General features: G+C 36.9%; 3 protein-coding genes and 1 long non-coding RNA gene across 4 annotated transcripts in view; 3 read left to right on the forward strand and 1 right to left on the reverse strand.

Moving 5' to 3' along the window:
* Nucleotides 1–1,147: 1,147 nt before the first annotated feature.
* LOC106963165 (uncharacterized) lies at nucleotides 1,148–5,573 on the reverse strand. The gene is made up of 3 exons (XR_001428134.1): nucleotides 5,444–5,573; nucleotides 5,133–5,243; nucleotides 1,148–1,330 (listed from the first exon to the last, which is right to left on the reverse strand). It is a non-coding gene; the product is annotated as an uncharacterized LOC106963165 (long non-coding RNA).
* On the forward strand, nucleotides 4,098–9,093 carry LOC106963163 (ras-related protein Rab-1B-like). The gene is made up of 6 exons (XM_015057921.1): nucleotides 4,098–4,328; nucleotides 5,126–5,198; nucleotides 6,049–6,144; nucleotides 6,234–6,329; nucleotides 7,145–7,276; nucleotides 8,585–9,093. Exons 1-6 carry the CDS (start codon nucleotides 4,315–4,317, stop codon nucleotides 8,816–8,818), a joined length of 645 nt encoding a protein of 214 aa, XP_014913407.1. The 5' UTR covers nucleotides 4,098–4,314; the 3' UTR covers nucleotides 8,819–9,093.
* A 763-nt stretch (nucleotides 9,094–9,856) lies between these two features.
* Nucleotides 9,857–16,831, forward strand: rps3 (ribosomal protein S3). The gene is made up of 7 exons (XM_015057934.1): nucleotides 9,857–9,937; nucleotides 11,112–11,242; nucleotides 12,085–12,178; nucleotides 13,265–13,359; nucleotides 14,550–14,737; nucleotides 15,370–15,573; nucleotides 16,756–16,831. Exons 1-6 carry the CDS (start codon nucleotides 9,908–9,910, stop codon nucleotides 15,567–15,569), a joined length of 738 nt encoding a protein of 245 aa, XP_014913420.1. The 5' UTR covers nucleotides 9,857–9,907; the 3' UTR covers nucleotides 15,570–15,573; nucleotides 16,756–16,831.
* Nucleotides 16,832–18,399: 1,568 nt separating this feature from the next.
* The window catches only part of kctd14 (potassium channel tetramerization domain containing 14), an 8,780-nt gene continuing 7,863 nt past the window's right edge, over nucleotides 18,400–19,316 (forward strand). Inside the window, exon 1 of the mRNA XM_015057920.1 lies at nucleotides 18,400–18,539. Within this exon, the coding sequence (XP_014913406.1) occupies nucleotides 18,486–18,539 (54 nt within the window). The 5' untranslated portion in view covers nucleotides 18,400–18,485. The remainder of the gene's footprint in view (nucleotides 18,540–19,316) is intronic.

A 19,316-nucleotide genomic window follows, 5' to 3' on the forward strand; every position in this document is an offset into this window, starting at 1 on the left:
TAGTTCCACTGGCAAATTATTTCAGTGGAACTAGAACTTTTTCATCAATATTAAGGAATGATTTACTTAACACAAGCGCCTATATCTTACTAACAAGTTACTTTTAAGTTAGTTTTGTCTTATTTTAAGTGAACTAAGATATGTGCACTAAAAACTAGACAAAAGTACTTGGAAAGATTTTGTGTTTTTGAAGTGTTCGATATTATGTCTTAACTTTAAAGCTCATGGTTGAAGATTAATGGTTAATAGGTAAGAACAACAGAAAATCAGTACTGTCTGTTGTTCCCAAGGCCCGTTTTGCACAAAAAAAGGTAAAAATGTTTGTTTAATTTGTAATGTTTTTATAAAACTATCACTTAAAATTCTACATATTAAGCACTGTGTGTTATTTTCATTTGGCTTCCTTTTTGACTCTTTCAAATGTTTAAAATAATCAAAAAAGACAACAAATGTGGTTAAGTATAATTACCAAGTATTTTGAATAAATAATACGCAATACAACCTAAGGCTGGATTATCACACAAACTGTAACTCAAAAGACCAATTATAAGTGAACTAAATGAAGTTTGTCTCATCTTTGTCTTTCTGTTTCCAGACTATTTACGCTTCAGATTCTGAATCTGTACATTAAAACAGACATTCACTGACAGTTCACATTAAAGGTCAGTAAATGGAATAAACTCTTGAAAGCTGAAAATAAAATAATGATCCAATCAGTTTAACCAATTCCCTTCTTTGAAGTTTTATAGCTGCTATGTCTTCAGAGCTTAATTGGTCAAAACATGATCCTGGAAACAGAAGCACCATCTGGGCTTTCCCCATCTAAACTTCAAACTGCATGTATGTCATAAAAATATAATAAATAAACTCAGTCCATAATATTTTAATGACGACTGCAAAACACACAAAATCTAACCAAGACATTTTGGTCTAGTTTCTAGTGCACATATCTTAGTACATTTGAAATAAGACAAAACTAACATACAAATAACTTTTAAGCAATATTTAGGAGCTTGTTTTAAGATAACAAATTCTTAATGTTGATTAAGAACATTGGCAGATAGGAAATGGTTTTCTCTTGTTCTGTAAAGAAATGTGAGAGCCTGCCTGCCCTAAATATATCCAAATGCAGACACGCGCGCACGCGCGCGCACACACACACACACACACAAATGCACACAGGTTTTCCAAACAGATTCACATGCAGGAGCCAGGGATCGTGGTAAAATGAGGGTGAATAGTGAAAAGCAGCTATTTATCCGAGCTCGCTCCGGTCTCCTGGGACGCTCACTGATGGGGAACAATGACCAGTTTAACTCCATCCACTGACCTGCGCACAAACACAAACACACTCTCACACTCCTCGCTCTGTTCGAGACGTCCAGCTGTTCAAGATCACACACACACATTTATTAAGCAAACAAGATTCACTCCTTCAAGTAAGAACAAACTTTTATATTTTTGTTTTTTGCATCACCAAGGAAGAATATGGAATGACAATGTGTTAAACAACTAACCATCAAGGCCTTGTAAAACATATCTTAAAAAGTAAATAACATTGTTAGGGTATTAACAGATCTTTGTTTCAGGTGGACAGAAGAAGAAGAAAGTAGATGTCACAATGGACGCTGCCGTCCATGGATCAATTTTAAAGTTATTCAGCAATTGGAGCCGACAATATCGTTACAAAATCATAACAGGAATTAAAATGCTCCATTGGTAAAAGGGGAAACATCCAACTAAACTATTGATACATGAGAAGACTCAAAGCAATCTGCCTTAAAAATGAATATGCACAAAAAAAGCAATGAAAGATGAGCTAAATATTTAGTTTGAGGATAAATGTTTAGCTTACTTACATTTTTAGCTTGCTAATTAGTTTGTTTGAAAGTGTAACATTGATAAATGGATGAATAACATATTACAAATATGACTTGAAAAATGAACCCCCATTTCTTTTTGTCAACAAATTATTGCAGTTAAGTTTTGACTTTGTAACTTTCCAAGCAGCCGTGCAAAAACTGTCCAGAAACAAAAGGCTTGTTGGGCTTTAAAGAAGAAGAAGCAGACAAGAATGACGGACGTTGGGATAAAAATCGGTTTCAGGTAGTTGCAGAGATGATGCTTGACTGTTTTTTTGATGGCGTCCCGTCTAAAAATGGCGGCCATTTCCATGATTAGGAGCAGCGTCAGGTTACGGAGTCAGGCAAGTGGCATCATTATATTTGCAGGTGAAGGTAACTGTTTACCTCGTTTAATCAATCTAAAGTAAGCTTTCTACAAAATTACCCAATTTTCTGGATTATAATAAAGAAAATTATTTGAGCTTTTGTATAAAAGACCAAAAGATGTCAGAAAAGTCAGAGATTTTAATGCTGTAGATTTCATATCTAATGAAAAACTGTCAACTGAGGGATTGTGACTGATGCTGTAATGCTACTAAAGTTTACAAGATGAAATCAAAAGGCCTAATCATCAATTTCTGTTGTTAGTTATCTTAAAATAATGATTTTATACCACTGTTGTCTGTTTTCTGCTGCATTAGCCGATATGCAAATGGCTTTTTTTGGATTCTTCCTTTGCGTGTTTTGTTCCTCTGTGAGTTTTGTTTTGTTTTTTTCTGACGTTCCCAGACCTTCCCCTTGCTTTCTAACCTTCTCTCTTTGTTTCGATCCGTTCCTATATTCCTTCCCCTTCCCCCAGTTTTCCCACCTCTGTGCCGCATCGGGATCGGCTTGTCCCAGCAACCGGCCGTTGTCAGGGCTGCTGACCTCTGACCCCGTCACAGCTGCTCAGCCATCGCATGTCTTCTCAATCCTCTGGTCGCTGCTTGTTCCCGTGACCAGGAGGGTCACACATGGGAGCTGGCGCTGAATTAAACTAAATCACTTTCATTTGGTTCCCCTGGCCAGTTCTCCAAAAGAAGAGGAGAAATGATGGAAGAATAGATGAAGAAAAGAGCAGAAAACAAGAAAGAAGGAGACAAGAAAGAAACAAAAAGCAACACATGAATATGGAAAAAGTAAGGGAGATTTGATGGAGGACACAAAAGAATGAATAAATAAAAAATATAGAAAGAGAAAATTCAGAAAACTGAGGGAAAATAAAAAGAACAAGGATCAAAAACGAAGGAATTAATATTTGGAAATAAAGAGATGCAGGAAGATGTAATAAAGAAAAAGAAATGATTTGAACAAAACAATACATTTGTTCAATAATAAACTAAGTGCAAAAAGATAAAAACCACAGAAAAACAACGAACCAAACACTATATATTAAGTATATGATAAATTAACACAATAAAGACAAAAAGTGAAGGCAAATTAGCAGAAGTTTAAAAGTCATGTTAAAAGTCAGTTTGGGTCCTCAGTCAGCTGCTGGTCATGTTTGTTATTTTTCAGCAGTAAAATCACCCCCGTTTGAATTATTTTTTTCTTCCAGTTTGTTCCGCTTGGTGTTTTATTTCTAATCCAGATTAACTGTCCACGCCTCCATAATGTTACTTTTATGGGACCAAAAAAGTAAACCTCAGCCTCGGTTCGGTTGAAGTGAACTCTGGTGCGGTTTGAATGCGTATGTGAACGCCAAGCAGACCGGAAACCGCTCCAAAAGCAGGAAGTGGACTACAGCGCAGGGCATTCTGGGTAAAAACAGCCTGAGAAGAAAAATGGTCCATGGTATTTTACCAAAGACAAAAGAGTAATCTTACAACAGCTAAAATCTGACGCCACCCCATTTCTGTTTAAATTCCATGAAGAAGAAAGTAGACATCAGTGTCCTCTTCAGAGGTTTTCATGTCATTTCCTTCAGTGGCTCTTGGTGCAGCGCCCCCACAGGTGAGCAGGGGAACAGGTTTTCAAAGGGTTTGGTTCATTTGGCTGTCGTATGATGTCGCCCTGCACATATTGTCAGGTCGACAAGCTGAAGCGAAGCTGCTCTTCACATAAACAACAACAGCTGCGCAGAAGCTTTGCTTACTGAATATCTGAAGCAGCTAGCTTAACTGTGTTCTGGTTTAGGAAGAAAATAAAATGATGGTGCGAGTTAAGCTGGGTGTCCTGGTTCCAGGTGCTGTCCCCGGTGTAACCTGAGCTGAACTTTATTAATAAATAATGAAGCAGTCAGCTCATAAGTCAGACACAGACAGCGTTTTCTGCTTGCTGTCCTCCGGAGAACAGCATCCGACTTCCACAAACAGGCTTCTGGGACCAGAACACAACATTTCCAGAGACTCCCTGGCCTTCTCTCCACTCAGGATTTAGTTTCAGGATTGGTTTCTTTTTGAGTCTAATCGTGTGAAGAACCTCACCAATCATGAATCCTGAATAGTAAGTTTTCCTCTCTGAATGTGATGTGTGACTGGTAAAGTTAGGTGAAAACATTCAGGTCACATATAGACTGGAAGACAAGTCAGAAACTACAGATGTGGATTGTTAAAAATTGTTTTTAGCTGCTAATTTGGGCAGTTTTTAGGAGGCGCATATAGTTTACCATCATTTATGAATGCAGTTTAATTATTTTTATCTAAAGACAATGTGAGTTCATCCTTGGATCAGGACTAGTATTTTTGTCTAGTTTTTAGTGCAGATATCTTAGTAAATTTGAAATAAGATAAAAGTAATTTACAAATAACTTTTCAGTAAGTCATAGGAGCTTGTTTTAAGTCAATAATTCCTTAATATTGATGTAAAAGTACTGTTTCATTGGCAGATTATTTCTCTTACAAGACATTTTTCACACATCATAAGTTCTTCCAAACATGACGACTGCACTGCAAAAACACAAAATCTTACCAAGTGTGTTTGGTCTAGTTTCTAGTGCAAATATCTTAATACACTTGAAATATGACAAGTTAACTTACAAGTAACTTTTTAGCAAGATAAAGATAAAAAAGTACCAGTTCCACTGTAGTTTCACTTACAACTAGACATTTTCCATGCTATAAGTGAAATAATAATAACAGAAGAAAAAGGTGGAAAAAAACGAAGAGCTGTTAATGCTTTCTGGATGCTCTGTATTTCTGGGTATAAATTGTATCTATGTTATGGGAATTTGGTAAAAATAATTAAACTTTATATCGCACACCTATGTTTTAATGTTTTTAAATGCCTGTGTGTCTCTTCAGTGATTACCTGTTCAAGCTTCTCCTCATCGGTGACTCTGGAGTCGGAAAGTCGTGCCTGCTGCTGCGCTTTGCAGTAAGAACCATTATTCCTATGCCTAGTCCACAAACAGCTGGATATCTGAGAAAACATATACATTTCTATGCGTTTTGACCTTTCATCGACATGAAAACTCAGCTAAATATAACTAAAATTATTTATAAAAACTCCAACCTAAGTGTAGATTTGAGAAAACTCAGTATTTGTGTTTGAGTGGTCAGAGATTTAGGGTCTTGTGCATTACGTTCTGCAACAAATAATGTACAAATATGTCCACATACATGCTTTGACATGATTCCCAGTCGAGATTATTATAGGTTTTAATAACTCTATATTCTAATTTGCTATTATGAAGTAGTCCAACCAATATACCCGTCCTTCCACACGAACGTCCTGTCGCCATCTTTAATTCCTAACAGGAAGTCGCGGTTGTTTGGACGCAATCTGATTGGCGGACGTAGGTTGTAGCTTTGCGCCACACCGCCCCCTATAGGTTTGGTATATTTAAAACACCATTCATGATTGTATTTGTGCAGGTGTAAAGTGAATCAAAACTTTTCTGAAACCGAATCATTGTGTACATTTTCATTTTTTAAAAGATATGGTGGAGATATTCGGTTTTATAAAGATACGGCTATTATTCTATGATGCATAGAAAAAAGTACATTTCTGCCAAAAAAAAAAAAAGTCAGAAACTTTTTGAATTCTGATAATTTCCATATTTTTTTCTAGAAATTTTCTGAAATTGATCTCAAAATTTCAGAGTTTTTGGCAAAAATTTACAATTTTTTTTTCTGCAATTGCCCTAATAAGCTATTGATCATAGCTACGTATCACAAGGCCTTATTGACAGAAAAACAACTCTTCCACTTTAAACTTGGTGCAGGATGACACCTACACTGAGAGCTACATTTCCACCATTGGGGTTGACTTCAAAATCAGGACCATCGACATGGATGGGAAGACTGTGAAGCTGCAGATTGTGAGTTTATAACGTTCCAGCTGCTCTTTGTCTTTAAAAAGTTTATCTATTAAAACAAGCCTGCTAATGTTGTGTGTGAATGACTTCAGTGGGACACTGCAGGTCAAGAGAGGTTTCGAACAATCACCTCCAGCTACTACAGAGGAGCACACGGCATCATCATTGTTTACGATGTAACCGAACAGGTTAGTGAGTGTTTTTACGATGGTGTATTAGGGCCATTGAAGATAAAAAAAATAAAAAACTTTTGCCAAAGAAATTCACAGAAATTTCCTAGAAAAAAAAAAACAAAGAAATTTCTCAGTTTGAAAAATCAAAAAATTGCTGGAAAATACTCAGAAATGTTTTACTTAATTTCAGAAATTTTGTAAAAAAAATAAATAAATAAATAAATAAATAAATAAATAAATAAATAAATAAATAAATAAATAAATAAATAAATAAATAAAAACAGAAATTTAAGTTTGAAAAGTTGCAAATTTTCTTCAGAAAAGACAGATTAAAATTTTATATTTCTGAGTTTCAAAAGTCAAAAATTCTTAACTTTAGGATCACAATATTTCCATTTTTTTTAAAACAATTTCTAAGACTAACCTTAAAAAAACTCTTATTTAGATTTTTAGCAAGATTTTCAACTTTTCAAACTCAGAAATTTTGAAGTTTTTCTCTAGAAAATCTCTGTTTCAACACAAAAACAATTAGACTTTCAAAACTCAGAAAATTTCCGAAAGTCAAAAATGTTTTTAAACTCAGAAATTTCCAAGTTTTTTCTAGAAAGTTTTTTATATTAATCTAAATATTTAGGAGTTTTTCTTGCAAATTTTTGACTTTTCAAACAATTTTTTTTTCAGAAAAAAGATTTTTGACAGAAACGTACTCCTCATTTTCTGTCTACAATGGCCATAATATGACACCATTGAGGTTTTTTGTTTGTTTTTCAAAATATTCAGTGAAACAGGAATTTTTAATATTAACATTGAATCTGTGGATATTTCCTCAGGCGTCCTTCAACAATGTGAAGCAGTGGCTGGACGAAATAGATCGGTACGCCTGCGAGAACGTCTCCAGGCTGCTGGTGGGAAACAAATCGGACCTGGTCAGTAAGAAAGTGGTGGATGCTGCTACAGCTCAGGTAACAAGCAATGTTTCTGCTGTTTGTGTGTTTTCCATATGTCGTATTAAATCCGCAATGTCTGATTGTTACAAAGTGTTTGCAGTTAGAACGGTCATGTCACATTTCATCAGACTTTTTACGTCATTGATGTGAGACATGAGTCATAATTCTGCACCAGAAGGAGTCAGATGCAGTAAATCCAAACGTAAACAATCTCTGAAAATTATAATTATGAAAACAAAGAAGTATGAGGTTATGTATGCATAGTGGAGGACCTGTGATGCTGTGGGCCTGTTTCTCCTCCAAAAGTTCTGGAAACCTTGATCAAGTGAAGTGCATCATAAACTTTTTGAGATATCAGAACATTTCAAAAAGATAGTATTATATAAAATAGACTTTTTTTTCATGCTATAATGTAATTCCCTCATTAAAAATGTAGCTGGAGTGTTGGTTTTATTATTTCATGCACATTTAAGAAATCATTTAATCTCCATGGCAACCATTAATCTGTGCAAAACGCCTGGGGGGACATAGCTCCGCCTTCAAGAAGCTTGGAAATTGGATCTTCTCCTCATAGCTGCAATTTCCAAGCTTCTCAGCTCCTTCAGACTAGCCAGCAGCAATTAGCAAACACCTGGTGGAACTGTGCATCAGCTGAGCTCATTATAGGAGCTACCTCTAAGTGAAACGCTGGTGGAAAAAAAAAAAATTTAAAAATATACTAAAAGGTTGATAGAGGAGCCTCCTGAAGGAGGAGTTTCAGAAAGAGCAGGAGTTTCTTAAAGAGGCAGAGGCCCAATTTCAAGGCTTTAAATTATGAAGTCAAATTTCTTTGAAGTCATATTTAATATACACAGAATTTTTTATAACAACTGAAGGTAACCTGATTGTGCTATAAAATGGCAATATGTGCCTTGAAAATGCATATTACTGCCCCTGTAAGTCAAAATCTGGTGCTCAAGACCTTCTAGTTGGATAATAATACACATTTGCTGGTCAAATCAAAAGAAAAATATTTTCCCCGACATAAATCAACCTTCGTCCATTGACTTCTCAGCTGCCGTTCCTTGAACTATGAGGTGAGCTGGGAAAAAATGAGTCTATTCCTGCTTGAACAAACATATTTATACATGTAAAGGCTTTTAATTTAGATAATCTTTTATCTTATTATTGTCAGGAATGCCAATAAATGTGAATAGAGCTTAAAGATTTAAGACAAAACATAAATACTAATGTTATGGTGCTTGCTTATGGTGTGTTTTGGGGTTTTAAGTTGCTATTATCCTAAATTTGCAACATGTTTGTTCTTTTCCATGTCATTATCAGGATCTGGCCTCTTCTCTGAAGATCCCCTTTCTAGAAACCAGCGCCAAGTGTGCAGACAACGTGGAGAAGGCCTTCCTTACCATGGGTGCCGAGATCCACAAGCGGCTCGCCAGGGAGGGAGGCGGCATGCCGGGGGACTCCACACAGGCCAGAGGTCAGACCACTAAGATCAACAGCGCCCCCGTCTGGCTCGGTGGGGACAAACAGACACAGGAGGCCAATAACTGCTGCTGAGGATCAATTAGATTAACTAATTTCCAGATTGTACCAGATGCAATTGTTGTTATATTTTCTGTTAAAATCAACACCTGGAGCTGTTTGATTAGAAAATATGTTTTGAACATTATTTATTGTAACAAAATGGTATTAATAAAAGTAAAGATAAATAAACAATGACGCTTTAATTGTAATGATAATACCTGCAACAAGTTAAACTGAAAATCTATTGTAGAAAGCAATTACTAATAAAAATTAATGCTTTAAAAAATTGGAAAGTGATTGAAGTTTTTCAAGTTTTCTTTGGAGGGGGTAACATTTCGTTTTAAATCATTTTGTTTTAAAAAATATTTGTAACAAAATAATTTACTGAAAGCATTGATTATTTTGCTCTTTGTATGGGGGGTGATGTAAGTAAACAAGGATGTGTTATTTTTAATTGTAGCATCTGCAACAAGTTAAACTAAACATCTATCACAGAAAGCTACTAATAAAAATAATGTATTAAATAAATAGATACCATGGAACAGTAGCTTTTTATAATATTTCAACAAAACCCCACTTCAAAAATCATTTTTTCCTGACTCTTCAAGTAGTTGACACGCAGAAGTGATTCCATCTAGTGGAGACTTTTGGGAATAAACGCAGTTATTTGTGTACCTGCTGTTTGGCTTATTTTTGATTAAGTTGTAAAATTAATACATGAATCATTCCAGAAATGAAAAAAAAATTAGACTGGCTTCAACAAGCAAATACGTTGCTAACATACTTGCAACTAAAAAGAAAAGAGTGCCTAGATGCCTGGTTGTTGACGTTGTTTGTATATTTCTGTTGTGTTTGAAAAATTAAAGCAAGTTTTACCACCAACTCCTCAGCGGCCATGTCTTTTGTAATTGATTTATTTATTAAAGCGTAAAAAAAATAAAACTGCTCACATTTCACGCCAAATTCTATTTTATGCTTTGTTTTCGAGTCAACCTTGAAATGGCTGAAAACTACATTCCCCAGCGTTAACTTGAATAAAACGTCACCGGAAGTTTGTCTGTTTACAATAAAAGCATTTCCGCATCCTTCCTGGGTCCTTTCCTGTCTACTGCCTATTGGAAGATGGCGGTGCAAATCTCCAAGAAGAGGAAGGTTAGCGGCGTTTTATCCCCTTTCTACTCGCACAGGCAGCGGTATTTTGTTAAAATGGACCCAGACTGAGTGAAACAGACGTGTTTCCCACTGGTTCTGGTGTCATCCGGATCGGTCCAGCTCCGATACGGGGAGGATTGGTCCAGATGCTGCGGCGGTGCTGCGTCCTCATTTAGATAGCTAGCATGGCTCATTTCGCCGGGGCCGCAGTAAAGTTCTGAAATAACTCCCAGTTTCTGTTCCAAGATGTGTGTTCAGACAGCGTAATTGCATTTTAATACGTTTCTCTGACTTGTGTCAGGTCAGTTAGTCTAATGGCGGAATATTTAAAATACAAAAAGCTATTGGCGATTTAGTGAAACACCGTCGTCGTTACATTTTACAGAAAATGTCTGTCTGTATATACATACGCTACAGTTTGAAGTAAAGATACTAAGCTTATGCCAAATAGATACGAGAAATACATAGTTTACATTAAGCTTAATTTGTTTACCAAGCATAACTTGGGACTCTTGTGAGCAAAGCTGACTTGTGAAGCCTGTTATTGTGTGTTTATGGCTAATACTTGAAGATTAAAAACAATCAAATCCAACTGCTATTGTTTTAGTGTGCTTTTTAATATTTGTGCAGTGTTTTTACTCTTATTGTGTCAGATTGTTGGAATAAAATGTCTTACAATCCTGTGCTCCTAATATTGTAAATCATAAGTCATAATTACAATTAATAAAAATGGTAAAACCCAATAGTAAAAGTTTAGAGAGGATTTGTGAGGCTTATTTGCACCAAAGAAAATTAATAGGATTTCATAATTAAAGTTTGGTTCACAATCATGGAAAAGTGCAAATTAAGCCACTGACAGTTGCTTGAGTTCTTAAAAAATGATTCAGTGTTATTTGCTATAGATCAGTGATTTGTTGCAATAAAGAGTTTCAACTATTTAATAGCTGGTTTTTTGTGGGTGTTTTCTATTGAAATGATTCGTTTGTACACTGATCCCTTCTCTGTGATCACCATTAGATTTATGGTCTTAAAATGTAAGCTCTGCAGACAGTTTATCCTTTATAACTATCTGGCAGGCACACTTGCAGAATTTAATATTATACAGGATCCAATATTGTCTGATTTGATATAATTGTGTTTTTTTTTTTTTTTAAACTGCCTTTTTCTCTGTTAGTTCGTCGCAGACGGTATCTTCAAGGCCGAGCTGAACGAGTTCCTGACTCGTGAACTAGCTGAGGACGGCTACTCTGGCGTGGAGGTGCGCGTGACCCCAACCAGGACTGAGATCATCATCCTGGCCACAAGGTGATTAACTCTCCTTCAGCATATCTGTAACTCTTCCTTTGGTTTGCCGTCAGTTGTTGGGCCCGTCACCATTACCAATTTTACTGGACGATAAATTGTCCAATTAGTGTTTGTTATGAACGGCAATATTGTGTTTTGACCAATTTCAAATAGTTTATTGATAATGATGGTGGCTTAATATTCCCATGTTTTCCTTCATAAGGATTAATAAACTTTAATTTTGTACATAACACTCCACACTGCAACTAGAGGCACCTTAAATATCCAAAATGAAAAACAACCAAAAATAAATAAAAAGGAAAAAACACACAACTGAAATCATAAATAAAATGGATTATGACCTCTCTAAACAGAACTGCCTTTTAAAAAATATTAATAATCAGAATGGAGTTTATTTTAATCTGTAATGTGATTAATTGCTTGTTGTGACATGGCTATTTGTTGTTGCTTGTTGATACCTCCTTTTATAATCTACTGTACTAAGGTAGAGTGGAGAGATTACATAATTTCTCTTCGTGTGTCCAGGATTTGTTTGAGCAGATTATTTTAAAAATTCATGATATTCTTTGGTGTCATCAGAGATTACGACTCGCTTTGGATTTGTAGAGAGACCATTTAGTTAACCAAGCTGTACTCTTTTTGTTTGCAATTAACCTGCTGATAACCAAGAAGAAATCATCTAATTTTAATCACAATTGTTGTTTTTAACCTCCAAATACACATTTATTACAGCACTAATGATGCAGGTGTCCCAGTCCAGTAGAAAACTGTACCGGACCAAGAGGATGTTTGGTTACTTCTGTCTATGGCACATTTTGAAACATTTTCTTCTCTGTTTTCAGGACCCAGAATGTTCTGGGAGAAAAGGGCCGTCGGATCAGAGAGCTGACCGCTGTGGTCCAGAAGCGGTTCGGCTTCCCTGAGGGCAGCGTGGAGGTGAGCCGAGCAGAACGACCTTCGCTGAGGTCAGGGATGACTGAGTCCAGTCGTCCAGAACTTCTGTCCTGGATGCTCAGTCAAATGGTTTAATGTTCTGGCCCGGTACTGAGACAGTCAGTTGCAAAATGGCAGCTCTGGATTACTGGACTTGGATCATTTAAAACAGAAGAAGCATTATTAGGAATCAATCTCTACTATTTAGAAAGGATATTTGCATTTTTCTTAAAGGGGCGGTATCGTGTTAAATCAACTTTCCTGAGGTTTAGTCCCTCATCACAGACATAACTGAATTCTTCCTTTGAATTTTTTGATGCATGTTGGAGAAATCATTTAGACTCCATGGCAACCATTCAGCTGTGAAAAACGCCTTGGTGGACCTAGCCCCGCCTTCGAGGCGCAGCTCCTCCTCTTATGTAGTTTACAAGTTTCTGAGCTTCCACCTCACAGAGCAGTCCTCCACCGATATTCCCCCTCAGCTCCTTCAGACTAGCCAGCAGCAATTATCAAACACCTGGTGGAACTACTTCTCAAAAACCTGGTAAAAACGTTGTTAAACGTTTAATAGAGGAGCCAAACAGTGATGACTTCCTGAAGGAGGAGTTTCAGAAACAGCAGGAGGTTTTCCAGAGGCCCAAGTTCAAGGCGTTAAATTACAAAGTCAAATTTGTCATATTTGATATAACAGCTGAAGGAAACAGTTAATTGATGGTGCTGCAAAGTGGCACAATGTGCCTGAAAAACACATAGTCCTGCCCCTTTAAAGCATCTAAAGTTTTTCTAATCACTGATTCCCCTTCTGTGATGATTCGATGACGAGACGGAACAGGAGCCTCTCTGGTTCTGCAGGTTGCCGGTTCAGAACCACGTTCTGTGGTTCTGCTCCAGTTCCTCAGACCCAGGGTTCCTTTTCACGTGAAGACACTGAGGCATTTGTCTGAGAAGGGCAGAAATCAGTTTCACAACTAGGAGCTTATTTACATAAATCTGTGCCTTTAATTTAACTATTCCAACTGAGTGTAGACTTTTTAATTTATGTAGTTTACGTGTGATGTTTAACTACGTTTGAACTGTTTCTTTTTTCAGTTGTATGCTGAGAAAGTTGCCACCCGTGGTCTTTGTGCCATCGCCCAGGCTGAGTCTCTGCGCTACAAGCTGCTGGGAGGCCTGGCAGTGCGAAGGTAAGCAGAACACTGCGCTCCGAAAGCAGGAAGTGGATTACAGCACAGGGCATTCTGGGTTAAAACAACCAAAACAACCCAGAAATGATTTTGCAGAAGATGAAAGAGAAATCCTAAACCCGTTAAAATCTGACTCTACTCCGTCTTTAACATTTTCTGAGGAGGGAAGTTGAGCTCAGTGTCTTCAATAGAGGTTTTTGTTGTTTCCTTCAGTAGTTCAGGACTATCGGCTGTGAAAACATCGTCCAGGACGATGGAGGAGCTGATTAAAAATACTCATTTATCTGATTTTGAAACAGATGAACTCAGTTAGAACTGAGTTTTATATATTCCGACTCTGATTGGTTATAAAAACCGACAATTTGACGACTTTAAACGTGCCACTTTATGAGATGAACCCAGATGTCGGTTTACAGGAGACTTTTTACCAATGAACTGAACCTTGTAGTCGTTTTGTAGAACCCAGTTAACCTGGTTTTGGATCAGTTCAGGCTGTTCTGCTGAGCTTCAGGTTTTAATCCTCTAAACATTTTAATTGTTAAATGTTTGCTCAGCTTCGGTCCCTTCAGTGATGAGACGATGACGAGTCGGAACTGGTCTCTGTCTGGTTCTGGTGGCTGGTTCTGATCCACGTTCTGTGGTTCTGCTCTGGTCCAGCAGAACAGCGAGGCTTTTTCGGTTGAAGACATCGAGGCATTTGTCTGAGAAGGGTGTGAATATTATTTCAGTAATCAATTATTCTGACAGTTAATTGGATTAAAAAAATCTGACTGCAGATTTTTAGACATTAGAAATGCGTCAAAAAGACGAACATAAATAAATTACTATTGTTTTGTTGCCTGAAATGCAATAATGTATATATATGTTTTTGCACAGTTTTATTTACTGCTCTGAATATGTTGTTCTTTTAGAAAATGACCTTTTTTTGAGTCTACATAATCCAGTTCAAATATGTTTTACTAAATTAGTTGATGATCATTTCATTAATTGATTAATCCAATTGATAATTTGCTGGAGTTGTTAAATTAAAGCTAATACTTTTGTGTTGTTGCTAATTCAGTTAGCGGTTCAAACCTGGCTGCTCTTATTCCAAATTTGCAATGAAATTCCTGAAAATGATTCAGTTTTCATGCTTTTTCTGAGACCCAGTTGTTACAAACCAGATTTTTCCGTGGTTTATTTGCTTTCAGGGCTTGCTACGGCGTTCTGAGATTCATCATGGAGAGCGGCGCCAAGGGCTGCGAGGTCGTGGTCTCCGGGAAGCTGAGGGGTCAGAGGGCAAAGTCCATGAAGTTTGTGGACGGCCTGATGATCCACAGCGGAGACCCCGTCAACTATTACGTCGACACGGCGGTTCGCCATGTCCTGCTGAGGCAGGGTGAGTACCGGCACGTTTCCTGTCCCTCCAGGCTGATGAAACAAACCAGATGATTTCACTTTGGTGTTTTCAAGGTTTGGAAAGTGCTTGATTTCTGCAGAAGGTCCTTGAAAGTTGTTGGTATCCAAACTGCAAGCTTCACTAATTGATATTTTTATTGATGGTTTTGCATGCAAACATACTGGGGCGTAATAATGTTAACATGAAGTTAACATGTTAACCGTTAACTTCAAGATGTGTGTTTTCAGGAACAAAGAGCACGCAGATTTTTCTTCTGTAATTTTTTGTGAATATTCTCTTTAAACATTTAATTCGTGTTTTGTTCTCAGACCAGTCAGGTGTGTCAGCCATGTGAAAGAGACATTCCAAAACATAATTTGTTTTAATTTATCTTGTCACTGCTATAAAATGTAGAATACTATCACAAGACTTCATGAATAACAGTAAATGAGATATGATGGTGAATTGAAACTCTGCTTTCAGTTCATTTGTGGTGTTTTTAACTCCAAAGTGGTGCTGGAAAAGTTTCCTTGCCTTGAAACTGGTTGAATTTTACTGCAGTAAAAGTCAAAATGAGTTGTTGGTTTCAGTGAGACGAGCAAACCCTGAGTTGTTGTTTTTCTGTTCTGTAGGTGTGCTGGGCATCAAGGTGAAGATCATGCTGCCCTGGGACCCCAGCGGTAAGATTGGCCCCAAGAAGCCGCTGCCCGACCACGTCAGCATCGTGGAGCCCAAGGAGGAGAACCTGCCCACCACACCCACGTCGGAGCAGAAGGGGGCCAAGCCCGAGGTGCCCGTCATGCCCCAGGGAGTTGCTGTACCCACCGCATAAGAGGGTAAGAAGAGCCGGAGGATTCTTATGTGCAGTTTTAATTATTAAAGAATTTGATTTTCTTCATCGTTCAAGAAAAAAAAAACATGTGGGAGCTAAGGCTAGCTTTTAGTTTATGCAGAAATAATAAAAGCGTCCTGCATGATTTCTGGGTCCTGTCAGTGCCAGGTGACTGAAAAATGGCTCCCACTGTAGTAATATGGCAACATTTAATGATTTTACAGAGATGAGTTGATCAGGACTGCATTAACTGTATTTAATCTATTGACGATCTGGTAGAAAAAAGGCACATTCTGCAGAATTTTCATTTAACCACTTAAATGAAAATGCATTAAAAAATAAAATTAAAGGTAATTAAATTGCTTTTTAAAGAAGAAAAACGTTTTATTCTCTAAAATGCAGTAAAAGCATTTCTTTAGTCAGAACCAGGTGAAGCTAAAACTACACCACTTGAGGAGTTTTGGCTAAAACATAATTACAGAGATTTTTTTTATTATCTTGAATGTAAAATATATATGCATTTATAACCAAATTCTAAATTAGTTAACGGTTATTTTAATAATCGATTCATTGCATTTAATCGTTTGAGCCCTGAAGTAATCAGCTGAACTTGGGAAATTAAAGATGGTATTAAATGTCTCCACTAAGAGGAGCTAATAATAAAATGATGCATAAACAGAGATTTTCTTCTGTTTCAGACCTCTGGAGAAAATAAAAACATTTCTGAAAAGCTGAATTGACAAGCGGAAACACAAACGAATCCATAAATCTGTTTCAGACAGAAAAAGTCCAATCGGTAGTTCAAATTAAAACCGAGTTTTAAGAAAAATGTTTGTATTTTTCTTAGTATTTGTTTGTGTCCCTTCAATGATGAGACGATGACGAGTCGGAACTGGTCTCTGTCTGGTTCTGGTTGTGACCGGTTCAGTTTCACGTTCTGTGGTTCTGCTCCGGTCCATCAGACCAGTGAGGTTGTTTCAGTTGAAGACATCGAGGCATTTGTCTGAGAAGGGCTGAAAACGCACAAAAAATGGTCACCGTGTTGAAAATGTGCAAAATTGGAGACATTTCTGTACAAAACTGTAGAAAACTGAGAAGTTTAGAATTTACTGAACTGTTAATTATTTTATTAATGTAATATGTTAAGTGAAACTGGTTTTAATTTAGATTTTTTTTGCTTTTGCAGGTTTTTAACCGTTCTACTGGATGGATTGAAGACTCTGGCATTTTTGTGTACAAAACAATAAAATCTGGAAAATACACTTTTTGAGTTTTGGATTTTCTTTCTTTCAAAACTTTAGCATTTCAGTGGGGCTGAAAACGCATCAACATTATAAGCGTTACATATCAGCTGACATCAGTAATTGTTGAGTAGGTTTTTGTTTGTTTTAAATATGTGAAATGCTACCAAACTTGTGCCATTTGTCTGTTGATCCAGTTTTTTTTTCCTCTTTGTATTCCACGTCTTTTTATATTTGCTTTTTACACAAAAACATATCCACATTTACTACTGTTAAACGGCTATCACTGTTGAGACGAACATAACACTGACAGCTGGTTTAGAAAGAAAAAAAGCAAAGCCGATCATTTTAAGCAGTTATGACAGTCACGGTGGCAAAAAGTTCAACTGCTACAGCGTAAGTTACTCGACAGGCTGTTGCTAGGTAACCAAAGAACGAGTGAGTTGCTAGGTAACCAAACTAATACGGTTAAAAGCCTTAACTGTGCAAATGTCACCCAAAATGCTGTGCGGTTCAGGTTCAGTGAATATTCTGTTACCGCGATATACTCTTGATTTACTGTCTCGCCCTACTTCTCAGGTGTAAAATTAAAAAATATGAAAAGACTCGCACGTCCAGCTTCATCTGGTGCTGAAAATATGTTTAGATACAACTCGACATATATTAGTTAGTGGTAGGGATATAAAGAATAATATGAGGTGGTCTTTTGGTAAACCACTTCAGTAAAGCTGCTCTGCTCTGAAGAAGTTGATAAAAACAATAAAGAGCATGTGGGTGTGGCTGGAGGTAAATAGTTTGGCTAAAACAGCAAGACATTTGAGAGGAGAGTTGAGATGCTTCACTTGGTTTTAATTTGTTACATCGTTAAGTTGGTAAAATAGCTTCTGAACAAAATCAGTGGTGGTACCTGTGAACTTTTCTTGGTGGAGATTAATACATCTACACCCCATGGAACAGCTGATCAAGAATAATTAAGCAAGTAGTATTTTTAACATTACAGAATTGTAGATGTCATACTATGGACTGTAAATAAAAGCCAGATTACCTTGAGAGAACCAGGAATTAATTACAACATTGCTCCTCATATGCCGTTACAACTGCTCCTAGCGTTGAACTAAGAAATTGTTGTTGTGCAGTTCTATCAGGTATTTGCTAAATGCTGCTGCTGCTAGTTTGAAGGGCCTGAGTGGGGAAATCTTATTGCTGTTTAAATTTATGATGAACACTCGTAGTTTTCATTGTACATTTATAAATATAGGAATGAAAAATATACCTTTAAGTGACATTTTATTCTGAAGTGCATTAATTTGATCAGTTTGTGAAATATAGTGCTCCATATTTTAGTAATAGAAAATGTAGCTTTTAATTACAAATTAACACTAGTAAAAAATAAAAACTTAGTGTCCATTCAAGTGTAATTTTTGTGCATCTTGTCTGCTCCGTGTCTTTTTGTTATGTTAAATATTTATTTAGATTTATGAGTAAATCTTAGTAACCTAGTTGCTAAATGTTCATTTGTCTGCTGAGATACTCTTCAGACCGGTTTCTAAAAATGCAGCAGAGTGAGACATCTTCCCAGCGTTCCAAAGCTTATGGTTGGATCCGGGTTAGGCCACGCCCCCCAGCTGCTACCTGCTCCACTCCTCGGTCCCACCTGAACTTTCAGAGGACCAAGATGAGTCTACCGGACTACAAATCGACTGGTAAACAATCTTCATCTGCGCTATCGGTAAGAAATCTGACTCATCGCGTTGATTTGTTTCAGTGTTGTGTTGTGTTGTGCAGCTGAAAGCTGCGGGAAAGTTTCACCTGTCAGAGGAACAGGTGTCTGGAAGTTCAGGTCGGATCGCATATGGGTGTCAATATTTATATTAGTTTGTGCAAAGTGACGCGTTTGGGTGCAAATTTTACAGTATTTGTAGTGTAGATTACCAGTTATTGATAAATTTGTTTGGTGATTTACTGAGATGCCCTGATTGCTGGACCCACAGATAATATCTGACTTTGAGTTGGCGTTGTCTCGCGAAGTCAAATGAGAACAAGTTTGTCGACTTTTGTGAGGCTTTACTGCAATTCAAGCAAAGTTGAATAAATAAGCTACCAATAATACTCAAGTTAAACGACTTTTGTTGCTTAAATTGATCAAATGAACTTCTTAGAGTGGTTCATTTTCAGTCGATATAATCCTGCACTGAAGGCTGTTTCTTTGCAGATTTAAGTTTGACAGAGATCAATATAGTTGTGGCGCACTGACTACGCAGTCTTACAGATTTACAGAGCTAAAAGACAAATACCGTCTATGGGTTTTCCAAATCTGGTCTTTATGGTCTAAAATTATTAAACTGAAGAGCACAAAAACATTCAGAGTATTTCACTTTGTTATTATTGATTAAACTCGTTAAAGATCTGAAATAAGCATAAGAATGATTTGAACCACCGAGCTGTATGGAAAGCCACATGTGCCTCAATTTAAAAAGGATATTTACACAGGAAAATTTTAAGAACA

Source organism: Poecilia latipinna, unplaced genomic scaffold (assembly GCF_001443285.1).
Source record: "Poecilia latipinna isolate Pla-1442-1.1 unplaced genomic scaffold, P_latipinna-1.0 Scaffold1500, whole genome shotgun sequence".
Taxonomy (NCBI): Eukaryota; Metazoa; Chordata; class Actinopteri; order Cyprinodontiformes; family Poeciliidae; genus Poecilia; species Poecilia latipinna.